The sequence below is a fragment of the Physeter macrocephalus genome, chromosome 16 (genome assembly GCF_002837175.3).
Source record: "Physeter macrocephalus isolate SW-GA chromosome 16, ASM283717v5, whole genome shotgun sequence".
NCBI classification, from domain to species: domain Eukaryota; kingdom Metazoa; phylum Chordata; class Mammalia; order Artiodactyla; family Physeteridae; genus Physeter; species Physeter macrocephalus.
Window position 1 is genome coordinate 67,259,146 of NC_041229.1, and position 15,612 is coordinate 67,274,757.

A 15,612-nucleotide genomic window follows, 5' to 3' on the forward strand; every position below is an offset into this window, starting at 1 on the left:
CGCTGCTTTCTTTTGCTGAATACTATCCCACTGTCTGGATAGACTGCATTTTACTTATCCATGCACTAGTTGATAGACTTGTGGATTGTTTCCACTTAAGGCTTTTATCAATAATTCTGCTATGAGGTCTTTGTGGACAAGTCTGTGTGTGGACATATGGTTTCATTTTTCTTGGGCAGCTAGCTATGCAGGAGTGGAGTTGCTGGGTCTTTCGGTAACTCTGTGTTTAGCTTAAGAAACTGCCCAACTGTTTTCTGAGGTGGTTGTACCACTTTACAGTCCCAGCGGGGAGATGTTAGGGGTCACCTCCTCCTTTGACCATTACGTCTGCGAGTATTAGGATAGGGAGAGATGGCAGTGAGTATGGCAGGTAAGGGACCAGTGGGAAGCACCAAAACAAGGGACATGTAAGGCTAGTTAAGGTGTGTTCAGGTGCATCAAGGTGTTTTGCAGCTGGGCCCTCACTTATGTAGGAAACACAGGTGGGTGGAAAATGAGGAAGGAGAGGAATCAGGGGGGTTCATTTGTATCAGTCATAGGGAGCAGTCAGTGGTTTCAACAATTTTTGAGCCAAGAGAGTAATAGGATTCTTTTTACTGTTAAGCAACTTTCTCTACATTTTGCCTTTTTAATTTTTGTTCTTTAACTTTTTCCTCTTATGACAGTCTCCTGTTTATTTCCTTTCTCTTCCTTCTTGCCTACTTTCTATTCACTCTTGTGCATTTTAATTCTACTCCACATCTCATTACAAAGAGAGGAAAGTGAATTTGCTGGAGCAGGAGGGAAGGGGCTCCTCTTTTTCAGCAGTGTGTGACGGTGGCTGTTAATGAGTTCCTCCTTTGAGCCAGGCCCTGGACTAGGCATAAGCACGTACTTGGTATTATTTAAACCCTGTGAGGTACCTGTGATTATTCCCACTTTACACATAAAGAAACTGAGTCATGGAGAGGCAGAGTGACTTCTGCAAAGTCACACAGCTCATTGATGCCAGATCTGCTGGACTCCAGAATCCATGTGCTTTCCACGACGTCTATGCATGGAAGCCAGTGCGGGTACCTGAAGTGAAGCAGTGTAGTTTCTTTGTGAAGGCCTGTCAGTATGAGGCGCTCAGGTGTCTGTTTACCTGGGCACCAAGGTGAGTAGACTGCTGTTACCAGGAAGTTCAAGTTGAATCCTAAGTTTTAGCAGAGAGATCAGTACAACCCTGGTAGCTACCTGTGCGGGGAGCAGCACCATCGTGTTCACGTGTTTACAAAGCCACCATCATAATCTTCTAGGCAGTTTTCGAAATCTATAATTCTTTTTTTTTTTTTTTTTTTTTTGCGGTACGCGGGCCTCTCACTGCTGTGGCCTCTCCCGTTGAGGAGCACAGGCTTCGGACGCGCAGGCTCAGCGGCCATGGCTCACGGGCCCAGCCGCTCCGCGGCATGTGGGATCTTCCCGGACCGGGGCACAAACCTGTGTACCCTGCATCAGCAGGCGGACTCTCAACCGCTGCGCCACCAGGGAAGCCCCTCAACTTACTTTCTTAACCTATTTTTCTGGGGGAAGAAAAAGCAAGGCTAGTTTTACTAACCAGAGCAGATGTGAGAAGATATTATAAAACAGAAATGGAAAGAGAATTATCTGGAAAGAGCCTTTAGAAGATGTTTTTATCTTGGTAGGAATGAAATGACATTTGTTTGACAAAATGACAGGCACTATAAATAAAACAACTGGGCTTTATTTAGGGAGAAGAAACTGGGTGCACATGTAAACTGGCCAGATAGACCCCCTCCGGAGTTTCAGCCTGTTTCTGTTTGGATTCTGCATGATTTAGGCTGGAATTGTAGACTTGAGGCTATCATTTGGAACCAAATGTCCCTGTTGCGGTTCATGGAAAAGGACGTTAGCAAAATGGAATAATTTGCTCCCCACATGTTTTAAACGGTTTTCAATAAGGAAAGGGCCTTTCAGTTCAACAAGCTTTCCCTTTCTCTCTACTTCTGTCTCTTCTCACAACAGTGTTAAGTTCTGAAATTATGTGAACAATAGGAAGTAATGGAATGATGTAGTGGAAGGAAGATTAGCAAGAAATACCATATTCAGAGGTACTTGTGGGGCTAATACATGATAAATTCTCTTTGGTAGACTGTGACTCTATGATTATCTTCACCAGGGTGTGTTTTTTTTTGAAAGATCATCTTGGGATAGCAGGTTCTGATATTTCATGTAGAAGGATGGGGGTTCGGTGGGAGCCTGGTGGTCAGTAACCTTGCACATCCAACCCATTTTGGTTTGATTTTATGAGAAAAATATCTGGAGCTTGTTAGCGCTTTGTGCATTGACTGCTGTCTATTATTGCTTCCTTCCTGTTCTCCCAGCCCTGTGCCCTAAACTTTGTAAGCCTTCCCCAGGGAGCAAGGATCCTATCCATAACATTTGTTTATCCAGCAGTGCAATGTATATAGCAGATTTTCAGCAGTTTTTTATTTTTTTATTTTATTTATTTATTTTTTTAATTCAGTTGATGAAGAGTTATTTCATTCAGTACACCTAGAGGAATTGCTGTACATGGGGTCCTATAACTGTCACTTGGCCAGCTCTGATAGTGTAGGCAGATATTGTAGGCATCTGACAGTTTGTTGAATAAATTTCTCAAGGAATTTACTGAAAGCGGGTAGGAGGAGACCTCAAGAGATTCACACAAAAACTTTTCCAGGCTCTCTCTGGAGTTGTTAGGTTCTTATAGAAATAGTTTAATCATTTGCATTAGTAATGAATATACACATCACCAGTGAGTCATTCAACAAATCAGTCAATTCACTGATGTCTACTTTGCTCCTAGAAAGCTGGGGAAGCAGACATGAGTAAGAGGCAGACCTTAGGGTCTGGTGTGGGATGGCAGACACACTGTGGGATAGGGGCTCTAGTGGAAATGTGGAAGCACAGAGGTCGAGGAGGAGCTCTTTCTGCCTGAGAACATTCTGGAAGGCCTCACAAAGATGTGGCATTTGAGCTGAATCCTGAAAGAATTTAATCAATGGAAGGGGAGTGGGAAGGAGTTTTCAGGGCAGGTGGACACTTGTGCAGAGACCAGGAGTCCTACCGAGAGTTGACAGAAGGTCCTGGGGCCCGCTGGGCCTCACAGAACCTGGAGAATGGTGAAGAGTTGAGGGTGGAAGCGATCTCCATGGCAGTGACTTTATTTAAAAGAGTCTTTCTGAATCCCCTGAAAACATAAGGCAGAATAGGACAGCCTGGAAGCTAGAAGCAGAAGCTCACTCTGCTTTTCCCTCAATCCCTCGAACCTCAGTCCCACCACGGATACTTTTTTTTTTTTTTAACCTTGAACTCTTCAGGACGTCTAGGCAGAATCTAAATGGGGAATTCCTTTAACCTCACGGGAGAATCCATCTGACAGCTGTTCCTCTAATGCTTTCTGTCCTGGGCCATTGGGCTCAGTGGTTGCTAACAAAGCCAAGGTCAGGGGTCCATTCTTTCCTGCATGGGGCTGTTTAACTCTGCTCCGTGCCGTGGTTACAGGCTGAGATGCAGAGCCACTGTGACCCCAAGAGCTGCTGCTAAGCAGAAGCCCAGGGGAAAGCAGACATGTGGTATACCTGCACCTCCCAGCATTCACCCTGTTCATGGAGGCACAGTTAGCTTCACTCTGTAACCATCACCAAGAAAAGCTTGAGACAGAAAGAACTGAAGTGGCACAATCAGGGTGTGGCTGCCTATTTCCAGACCCAGTTTTGCAAGGAGTCAGTGGATTACCTAGACATAGTCATAAACCCCTCAGGCATCTTGGTCAGTGGTCTAAAACTGGACCTATACCCTTGGTGATGTGTGAAATTCCCTCTCCCTGTGAAGGTAGAGATGCAAGGTACACGCTACCCATCCACCCCCATTGTAATGTACTGTTTGCATTACCAAAGCAAGAGAAGCTTATTAAATTTTCCAAGCAGTTCCAAAGACTATGGAAGAAAAAGTGAGACCGACCTGCCACCAGCCCTGTATCCTTCCTGACTTTCTATATGCGTCTACAAACAATGTACATACACCGTTTGTTTTTACTAAAAGAAGGATTGTGCTCCATGTGTTATTCAGCAGCTTCATTGTTTTCCCACTCAAAAATATTTTGAGCATAAGATGTCTCCTTACGGCAATGGAAATTTGAGGGTAAGTCCCAATTTTTGTTATCCTTTTTTGTTAAAGGTGAATTGTTAGAAGAGTTGCCAGATTTAGCAAACAAGAATTCAGACCACCCAGTTCGATTTGAATTTCAGGTAAACAACGTATACTTTTTTAGTGTCTGTCCCATGCCATCTTTGGGACAAAGGGGTATGTCCCTATCCCTACGAAAAAGTATGTTGTTTATATAAAAATCAAATTTAACCAGGCAGCCTGTTATTTTATTTGGCAACTCTACACTTGTTAATTAGTTGATTGATTTGGTGTTATTGTTCTATGTAAGACTGTTCATGCACAAAAACTCCAGACCAGAAAAAGGCCTTGTTTTCTGGTCTGGAAAAGGTGGTCTCTGGCCGATGTTCGCATGCCAGATGAATGCGCTGGGTGAAGGGCCAGCTCAGCTGGGCACCCAGGACTCATTAACTGCCTCCATTGGAGAGAACTGGCCTGTGCAGCTGCTTTGTACTAGGGCCTGAGACCTTCGCTCTTTCACCCCAGCTACTGTGTGAAGTCACCAGTGGCAGTTACCTGAAGTTGTGTGGGCGATATTAATTGCATTTTTTTTTAATGAATGCCAGTATTTGTAGGAATTTGCAATGCAAACAGCCAGTCTTTCAAGCGGTGCCTATTGTAATTAGAGCAAGCTTTCAAGATTCTTTGATGTACTAAATGTTGATGAAATTCAAATGGGGTGCCAATCTGCACTATAAAGGGGCTCTTGGTGGTTGTTTTTTTAAAATCTTCTATTTTGTAGATGTAAATATATGCCGTAGTTCGTGGGAAGTAACTTGAAGAGGGGGCGGTGCTGAGTTTATGCCTGTTATTCTTATTTAAAACAGCTGTGGCCGGAGAGCTACAGCTGCGTCCTGTTGCACCGGGCAGGGGCACTGTGGCCCGAAGTGAACACCCTCAAAGGCTCCCTTCCCTTTGGGCAGCTTTCTCGCTCTCCCCAAATGCAAGTCGACCTGCCCCAGTGGGGGTGGGGTGGGAGGGTGCGTGGCAACTGTCCCACAGTCATCCCAGCTTCCCGCACCCCAGGCCTCCGAAGCCACCGGGGCAGATGCGTGCAGATGAGTCAGGCGGGAGGGTTGGGGAGCAGACCGCAGCCTCAAGAGTCCCCTTCCCGGGCTGCCTCCTGGAGCACTTCTGCCTGCCGGCTCACGGCCCAGGGCAGAGCGACTGCTGTTGCGGCGCCTGGGGGAGCAGCTGTAAGGCCCACGTGGTGCCCTGCCTGGCCGAGCCTCACCACGTGGCAGGCCTGGATGGACGCCCATGACAGGGCCCGGCTCCCAGCGCTGCCTGCCAAGGAGCCAGATGCTGCCATTGGAAAAAATTGCTTCACAATTTGAAATCTTGGTCCTTTGATCATGGCTGGGAGAGGATGAAGAGGAGAGGTTCAAAGTGGTGGTTTGAAAATGCCAGCGTCTCCTTGCATCCATCGGTGCCTATTATACTGTCTCTTGTCAGGGACAATCCTCTTGATGTTTTCATTTTTGCAACCAAGTAATTCCTGCCCAGCCCTTCCGAGCCCTCCAGGTGGAAGGGAGAGGCCGGTGGGAAGGGAGTGTCTGCAGCCTGCTCCTTTCCTACCCGGTGCCCAAGCCCTCTCCCCTGCCTTTGGACTGATCTGCTTCCTCTTTCTTCCTGCAGGCCTTTTCTTTCTGAGGCCAGTAACAAAGTAGTTGTCGTCAGCCAAATGCCTCTGCCTGAGCTGCACTATTCCATTCCGCCCTTGGCAACCCTCACGCTCATTTCCCTGTCCTTCAGGCACCTGGAGCCAGGTTTCCAGAGGCCTGAGGTTTTGCAGAGCCGCTTCCCTGGCTCAGCCCTCCCCTCAGAGGACTCTGGATCCTACATAACTGGGCTAGGCCTTGTTTTCCTCACCCATGAAATGGGAAGAATCATTCTTTGAAGAATATTGCTTTTTTTTTTTTCTTCAATTTCAAAAACATGAAATGAAGCAGTGGAACACATCCATGAACAAATACGCTTGCTGAGTGAGAGGTACCAGAGGAGAAACCAAGCCGAAGTCTTGTCTTGTGACTTACATGTCTCAGCTGCAGAAGTAACAAGTGTGTAAGAGAAGGATTATTTAGGGAAGAATTTGAGGAAATTTGATGTTTCACTTTTTTGTTTCCTTGCTGTCTGGTGCAGTCAGCTTTCTCTGCCTAGCATTGTAACCTGCTTCTACTTCGACCTTACACTGTTTTCCAGGACTTGCCCACATACAGATCCTCAAGTTTTTAGTTCATTCCCCACACACTTATTAATGATGGCCTTTTTTGCTTCCAGGCAGAATTTCTTGACATCTCTAATCATATCTTTGTGGGAAAGATTGTAATTTTGTACCTGTTTGAGCAGTTATGCCTAAAACCTAAGGCTTGTTATAAATTCACAAGTCAGAAAAAGTACTAAGTTTTCTGTTTGAAAAAAGCCATTGCTGCATCTGTGCTGCTCACCTGATAAGCATGGATTGGGGCTCAGACTGGCTCTGGGGGGAAAGCTTCTATCTTGTTTGTTGATTATGAACCACCATCTACTTTGGGTCACACCTCTGGAGATGTGACTTGAGGCTCTGTCTTTAATCTCTGTGCAGGTCTGTGTTGAAGTCCCTGGGTTGACAGGAGTGGTCATCGTTTACGTTTATGTGGCACGTTTCAGTGTACAGATGAGTCTCGTATACGTTCTCTCTTCTGATCACAGTGGTGGGCTTTGGAAACAGATCTTCTCTGAGGTTAGAGGTGAGGAAAGTGAGACGCAGAGGAGTGACAACTGTCCATGCTGTCCGTCAGGTGTCTGAGATGAGATGATGGCAAGTGAAGACTCAGGATTCTCAAGTCTCTGAACTAGATGGAAGGGAGGTCTGAAGTCAGGATGGAGTTTAATAAAAATAAACATGGAACTTGGATCCTAGGAAGCAATAGGACCTGAAGAACTCTGTGGTGAGAAGGGGAGTGGAAAGGTGAGATGAGGGGGGAAATGAAAGACGGTTGCAGGATTGTCTTACAGCAGTGTTCTTAGGCCTGCGTGATTCCAGAAGGCAGAGCTGTAGGTGGAAGCGGCTGGGAAGCCGATTGCAACTTAACGGGTGTGGTAGGCATCAGCATGTCCGAGTTCTTATCACAGTGTTAGGGGATGTGTTACATTACATGGAAAGGGGGAGTGGAGGTCGCTAAGAGCAGACGGGGAAATATCTTGGGTTATGTGAGTGGGTAAATCACAAGTTTCCTTAAAAGTGGCAGAGAGGGAGGCAAGAGAAGGTCTAGAGAGATGACAGGTGGCAATGTGAGGGCTCAGCCTGGTGTTGCTGGCTTTGAAAATGGGGCAAGGAGCTAAGAGACAAGGAATGTGGAAGCTGAAAGAGGCAAAGAGTCCGATCCCTCCCCAGAGCCTCCAGAAACGAACACAGCTTCACCAATACCTTGATCTCAGCCTGGTGAGACCCATATTGGATGTCCTACCTACAGAAGTAGCAGATCATAAATTGGTGGTGTTTTAAGTCACTAAATTTGTGGTAGTTTGTTAAAGCAGCAATAGAAGACTAATAACAACAGGAAAAAGAACTCTCTAACAATTAGGTCTGCCCGGGACATGGTGAGTATTTTATTAAAGTAATGATTTCCCTGTGTCTGAAGGTAGTATTTAGCCAGAAGGCAGCGCAGGTCAGGATGCTGTAGAAAGGACTCCTGCCTTAGGTGGTAGGAGAAGGAGCTGGTCCCTGAACCCAGTTCATATGGAGGGTCTCTGTTCTAGGGCAAAATGGGCAAAGACTCCTTAGAAGGGCCCGTTTGCCTGGACTTGCCCTCTCCAGTCACATAGGCAAGGCGCTTGTTTTTTTGTTTTTTGTTTTCCATTTTAGAACATGGCCCATGACTAGCTAGGGAGGGGGAAATTTCCCCTTCTACCCCTCTTGAGTTCTTGTGGCTGGACTGAAAATAAAATTGACACAAGACAGATTAATAGGAGAAAAAGAAACAAATTTTTAATTCATGGCAATGGAGTTCACACAGATATGGGACCTAAGAAGTGGCTGAAGCAGGCATCTATTATACTTTTTAGATAAATGATAAATTTGTGAGGAATCACAGGAGAAAGAGACGTAGGTTTGGGGTGCTTAATTAGTGAAAAGTCTAAACAGGGCATGGGCTTGGGGAAGTAAAATTTTAAAGTAACAAGGTTTGTTTCAAAGGCTTCTCAGCCCTAAATTCTCTATCTCTGGCGATAAGGGTGTCCTTCTACCTCCAGATGCAGGAAGTATACCTTTCATATGAGAGATTTATTTCCTGCTTTCAGGGAGACCGAGGGGAGGGTCAGAGTGTCCCTCTTTCATTGGTTGTTTCTTAAGTAACTTTAATCCAAAATAAGTATGCCATTGCAGCACATTTTGGAACGGCCTGCCCTGGGCCCCAACAGCTGGCTTATCCCCAGAGGATAGGATATCGTTTGAATTTGGGATTTGTTGGGAGGATAAGTTTGCTGGGTTTTAGTTGTTTCTTGGATTTTTATTTATTTATTTATTTATTTATTTATTTATTTATTTATTTATTTATTTATTTATTTATTTATTTATTTATTTATTTATTTATTTATTTATTTATTTATTTATTTATTTATTTATTTATTTATTTATTTATTTATTTATTTATTTATTTATTTATTTATTTATTTATTTATTTATTTATTTATTTATTTATTTATGGCTGAGTTGGGTCTTTGTTGCTGCGCGTGGGCTTTCTCTGGTTGCAGCGAGCGGGGGCTACTTTTTGTTGTGGTGCTTGGGCTTCTCATTGCAGTGGCTTCTCTTGTTGCGGAGCACGGGCTCTAGGCACGCAGGCTTCAGTAGTTGTGGCACGTGGGCTCAGTAGCGTGGCTCGTGGGCTCTAGAGCTCAGACTCAGGAGTTGTGGCACACGGGCCTAGTTGCTCCGTGGCATGTGGGATCTTCCCGGACCAGGGCTCGAACCCATGTCCCCTGCATTGGGAGATGGATTCTTAACCCCTGCACCACCAGGGAAGTCCCTGTTTCTTGGATTTTTATATTTATTTGCTTTTAGAAAATATCCTGTGATCAGATAAGAGCTGATTAGGCAAAAATAGTTTGTATGTCTAATACCAGCATTTTTTTCCCTCATTTTCTTGCCTTCAGAACTATATGAAATAGGTTTGCCCTGAGTTTTCAATTGGGAAAAATGAGTCGAGAGGGTGGATAATGAACTCAGCACGAATCGTAGACTCCTTACAGAGTTTGCCTCCTCTGTTGCTGATTTAATGTTAGCATTCTTTCTTTGATATTACCTTTGCTCCACGGGAGTTCAGTGACCTTATTTCTTTCTGGGATCATCATAATATCATCAGCTGACAGATAATTATCTTTCACATCAATACCTCCTCCTAGAAAATTCCCAAAGAACAACTGTGATATGGTTGGATGGCTGTGTAATTATTTTCCATGTTCAAAAGTAACTGCAAAGCAGTTGTAATAGCAAATTGCTTATTTACTGTTAGTTGAGAAGTCTTTTAAAATCTAAACTATTAAATATACACTAATAATTAAATACAAAGTTGTCTCAAACTTTTTTTTTTTTGCCGTACGCGGGCCTCTCACGGTTGTGGCCTCTCCCGTTGCGGAGCACAGGCTCCGCGGCCATGGCTCCCGGGCCCAGCCGCTCGGCGGCATGTGGGATCTTCCCTGAGCGGGGCACGAACCCGCGTCCCCTGCATCGGCAGGCGGACTCTCAACCGCTGCGCCACCAGGGAAGCCCCTGTCTCAAACTTTTTTAAGAAAAGCAAGATAATTCAAAAATCATCTGTTCCTCTTATCTAAATGAAAGCTGAAAATGCACATAGATCTCATGACCAGCAATTCCACTCCTAGGAACACCTAACAGGAGTGCACACATGAGTTCATCAAATGCGTATCCCTGAATGTTCAGAGTAGCGCTCTTCATGATAGGTTCAATTTGGAAACATTGTAAATGTCCATCCGTAAAAGAGATAGGTGGTGGTATAGTCCATTCAGTGGAGAACTCTACAGTGACAGGGATAGATGAGCTACACACCACAGCATGGATGGCTCTCACACTGTAATGCTGCACAAATAGAACTAAACAGAGGAATCAGCACTATGTGATTCCACTCGTGAAACGTTCACAAAACCAGGCAAGATTAACATACAGTATTTTAGGATGAAGGTTACTCTTGTGACATGGGGGGTTTGATCGTACTGAAAGGGAGCATGGATGAGGGGGCTTCTGTTCTATTTCCTCATCTGGGTGCTGGTTACATGGGTGTGTTCACTTTATAAAAATTAATCAGTCTGTAAACTTGTGATTTGTACACTTCTCTGAATGTATGTTCTACTTTAATTTTATGTAAAAAAGTTAATCCTAACAACTTTAAAACTCATACTTTGTTGAGATTGTTTCAGATGGTGGAGTTTCATAATGTGAATTATTGAATACCTTCATTTTTGATACTTCCTGACATTGTACCTATGGGTCATCCATTCTGAATTAAAACTAATTAAATTATTTAGGGAATTCTAAGGGACAGTGGTGAACCAAAGGTGAGAGGGTGGGAATGGTCTGCCCCAGGTGCAGGCATTAAGGAGGTTCATTCAAAAAAAAAAAGGGGTGGGGGCTTCCCTGGTGGCGCAGTGGTTGCGCGTCCGCCTGCCGATGCAGGGGAACCGGGTTCGCGCCCCGGTCTGGGAGGATCCCACGTGCCGCGGAGCGGCTGGACCCGTGAGCCATGGCCGCTGAGCCTGTGCGCCGCAACGGGAGAGGCCACAACAGAGGGAGGCCCGCATACCACAAAAAAAAAAAAAGGAGGTTCATTGCAGAGAAGTTTATATGGCAAAACCATCTAAAAATGGTTGTCATTTTTATTATCACACTGTGCCCACAGTTCTAAACAATGCTATCAATAAAATATTCCTCAAAAAGAAAAAATCCTCTGTTGGACTAAGCCTTAAACAACTGGTAAAATTAGTGTTGGGCTTTTATTTCGTATATATATATATTTCATATATATTTTATTTCGTATATATGTATAGACACACACATATATATATGCTTCAAACCAACACACTTATATTGCTTATCCATTATGTTACTTATTCTTTAATAACACGTGATTAAAGACTCAGTCTTATATTCTAGAGTAAGTTCTAACTTACTTGGAATCGTTTGGAATCGTTGGAGCTGCAGTCCACACAGTGCTGCTGCTTCTGTGATTTGGAAATGGGCACAGTAGTTACAAAGACGAAAAAGTAGAACTAGAGTTACTTCATTCTCTGTTACCACTTTCAGAGTTTTTGTGTTTAAAGTCTAAAATGGTGAAACAGTGCTGATTATTACTGAAGATAATTTTGTCAAGGGAAGGGGGTCTTAAAAATGATCCACTCTTGGGCTTCCCTGGTGGCGCAGTGGTTGAGAGTCCGCCTGCTGATGCAGGCGACACGGGTTCATGCCCTGGTCCGGAAAGATCCCACATGCCGCAGAGCGGCTAGGCCCGTGAGCCATGGCCGCTGAGCCTGCGCGTTCGGAGCCTGTGCTCCGCGACGGGAGAGGCCACAACAGTGAGAGGCCGGCGTACCGCCAAAAAAAAAAAAAAAAAAGATCCACTCTAACTGTCAAATCTACGGTGTGCCGCTGCTATAGCACCAGTATTACTTAAGCATGAAAACTCATAGAGGTGGAAACATAAAAGCTGTGAAAATTTTCTGCAATTTTGCTAACATCAAATTATGGTGAATGGCATTATAAACTTGGGTAATATTTTGAATTTGGATGGATGGATGGATTATTTTGTATATTTATTTCTATGCTTGCTTTAGATTTTAAGACTCGTACTTGGTTTACATTGTAAATCTTTTGCTTGTCAAAAATACTGCCACTGCATTATGCTAAGTGAAATAAGTCAGACAAAAAGATAAATACTGTATGATATCGCTTATATGTGGAATCTAAAAAATACAACAAACTAGTGAATATAACAAAATATATTATAGAGATATAGAGAACAAACTAGTGGTTACCAGTACGGGGACAGGGGGCCAATATAGGGGTGGCAGAGTGGGAGGTACAAACTATTGGGTGTAAGTAAGATAGGCTCGAGGATGTACTGTACAACACAGGAATGTAGCCAATATTTTGTAATAACTGTAAATGGAATGTAACCCTTAAAAATTGTATATAAAAAAATACCGCCACTGAAGTAAATAAAGTGGAAAATGGAGCATTGAAAAAAATGAAAGAAAAGAAAACATTGTGCCTAGGGAGTTGAGGTGCAATTCTTAAGAAACCTCCCTCCTGGTTAAGTTGATGTAATTTGAAGTTGATAGTTTTTAAAAAGTAACCCGATCCCATGTACTCTCCTACTGACTCCCCTGCACATTGCTAATTTCTCCGTGCTCCTTCCCACACTCCACCCCTTACACCACAAACACCAGACTGTTTTTGATTGTTCACCAGTCCTTCACAGCAACTTGATTACATCAAAATGAGTTTGTTTAAATTGCAGTATTAGTTAACAGTGTATTTATGGCCCATTAATTCTCATTTTCAAAGCAGGGAATTTTTTTAAATTGAATGAAAACAAAGTAAAAGTAATTTCTAATGGACCTTTCCTGTTCCACTTAACTTATTATTGCGCTGTTGTTGGGAAGCATTCTAAATAGTCATCAGTTGAGCACATGTTAAATTATGGTGCATCTGTATAATGGAATAATGTGCAGCCACCAAAAAGTTGTGGCTGTTCAGTTTTTTAAAGGGCTGTTCTTTTAAAAACTGGTATTCTATATCAGTACTATGTGAATTCTAAGAAGTATTTATTTATGTATAGCCAGGTTTAGAAGAATGCTACAGTGTGTGCAGAAAAGAGGGAATGTGTATGTTTGAATATCTAAATGCTAAATATCTCTAAAAGGACACTTGAGAAATAACACTGGTCATCTAGGGAGGTTGGCAAGTTCAGGGTAGAAATACAACGTACATCCTTTTTACAGTTTGATTTTTTTTTTTTTTTCCTTACCACATGCATATTTTTACTTTTTTTTTTTTTTTTTTTTTTTTTTAAAGTTAAACCTTGTTGGCACAAACTACACCATAATAGTAAAAGCATCAGTCCCACAGAGAACATCACTGGTCATCCCACCCCCGCAAAACACCCGAGCCACTTCTTGGGGCTCTGTGTTCTCAGCTGGTGTCAGGACCAGCTCAAAGTTCTGAAAGGCCCTCTCTTAGTTCACAACAGGTGATACCCGCCCTGGAAGGCTGGATGACAACCCAGTGTCAGAGCTCCTGTGTGCCTAGGATACACTGGTATCTTTCTGTACTGGAGGTTGGAGCCCACGTAGACTCACGGGCCTCTCTTCAGCTTTAAGGAGCTGAGATACAGATCTCAGGGTGAGACCTCCATCGTTCCCCACTAAACTGCTCTCTCATGGAGCTAAGTGTCAAACCTTTGAATGTGAGCAAAAGGCACACCTGGGCATTTTAAATTATTTGCAATTTATGCCCCATAAAATTCCAAAAACAAAATGTGAGGGAGCAATACTAAATGATAGTGTAAAACTGGACAAGTACAAGTAAAAGTGGATTGGAATCCCGTAACAGGAGCTGGACACTGGTTGTTAGTAGTTATTAGAAGTACCTAGAATAAGTTAATGACTATAGTTGAACATTTAATTTGGCTTTGAATTTCTTGGCACATAAGAAAAGGGAATATAAAGTATATTGTCCTTTTATTTGAAGCCAGCATATCTGAAGTTTTGCCTAAGAAAATGGAGATTTTCCTGATACTCAATTCAAGAGGGAAATTGAAATGCAGATCCTTATTAAAAATATATATAGGCTGACTCAGGTCTTCATGGCGGTTAGTGCCTGTCAAGGTATTAAAATTAGCTAGCCAAAACATGCCAAACCTCGCAAGATATAGTCTCGTGGTGTGTCAGATCCCCCTCTCTTTCTCTGCAGCCAGCCTAGTAGCCCAGGTACCATGCCTCATCTGGAACTTCTTCCAGGCCTCCTGACACACCTCACTCATCCATTCTCACTCTCTTCTCGAGTCTCCAAGCTGTGGTCAGGGGTGCCTTTCTGGATTGCAGATCTGATCCTAAACTGTCACTGGCCCTATCCTATGTACTTAAAACTCGTATGTCCCTTGGTTTTAGGATGTAAGACCCTCCCCCGCACCCCTCCACACACACCCCCCACCTCCCCAGCTACCCTCTCTCCTTGCTCTCTCTGTTCCAGCCTTGTTTCTGGCCGAGCACCCTTTATACACTCTCTTACAGCCTGATCCACCGGCCCATGCCAGCTCTTCTCTCTTTGGATCTGAGCTGCATCATCATCAGAAGCTTCCCTGACCACAAGGGCTCCCTCCCCACTGTTTGTTCTCATGTCTCTGTGCCCATCTCAGGAGTGCTTATTTCTGTTGCAGTGTCCCCCCTCCTAAATCATAAGCTGTGTGGACTCGTTGATCCCCAGCTCCACACCCAGTGCCTAGTGTGCAGGAAAGGGTCAGTAGATATTTGAGGGAAGGGGACCATCTGTCAGTGATCTAGCCGCTGAAGCAGCCTCCCAGCCTCCCTCTGCAGTGAACATTATACCACGCTGAGACATTTCTCCTTGAAGCTCAGCTCTGATCACCTCACTGCCTTGTGTCAACACTTTCAAGAGGTCCCCATTTCCTACAGGATACAACCCATACCCCTACTTAGTCCTCCTCTACCTGGGCCCTTGTTGCATTTCCAGACTCATTACTCCCTGTGTCTCCTTAGTCCTCACAGTGTAGCTAGAATGAAGCACTCCAGGCTGCTTCTGTGCAAGCATTCTCTCAGCCCTTCTCCGCATGTTCAAATCTTAACCATCCTGAAAGTAAATACCCTTAATTGAAAATAATGCTTCCATTGTCCGAACTGAGTACCTTTGACATGGTACTTATTTTCTATCTGAATTAAAGCTATTTTCTGTACATCCCATATTGGCTTGTAGTCCTGTATTGTTTCTAGCATGAGCCTCACTTACTAAGTAATCACAAAAATATGTTAAATGAGTGGGAACTTGTATTAATTATTTTGCATCTTTGTAAGCCAGTCTTTAATAGGAACCATTTCCCCTCTGGGTGCTGTAATTTGTTAATGAAGTATCTGTTTTTACATGTATAACAAATGACCAGTCAGCTACAGATTCTCCTGTTCTTTTTTTTTTTTTGCGGTGCACGGGCCTCTCACTGCTGTGGCCTCTCCTGTTGCAGAGCACAGGCTCAGCGGCCATGGCTCACGGGCCCAGCCGCTCCGCAGCATGTGGGATCTTCCCGGACCGGGGCACAAACCCGTGTCCCCTGCATCAGCAGGCGGACTCTCAACCACTGTGCCACCAGGGAAGCCCTCCTGTTCTTTTTTTTTTTTTTTTTTTTTTTTTGCGGTACGCGG

General features: G+C 43.9%; 1 protein-coding gene across 1 annotated transcript in view; it reads left to right on the forward strand.

The window, feature by feature from the left end:
• The first annotated feature begins 4,119 nt into the window (after positions 1-4,119).
• Positions 4,120-15,612, forward strand: part of TEAD1 (TEA domain transcription factor 1) — a 33,447-nt gene continuing 21,954 nt past the window's right edge. Inside the window, exon 1 of the mRNA XM_028500959.2 lies at positions 4,120-4,164. Coding sequence (XP_028356760.1) covers positions 4,135-4,164 — 30 coding nt within the window. The 5' untranslated portion in view covers positions 4,120-4,134. The remainder of the gene's footprint in view (positions 4,165-15,612) is intronic.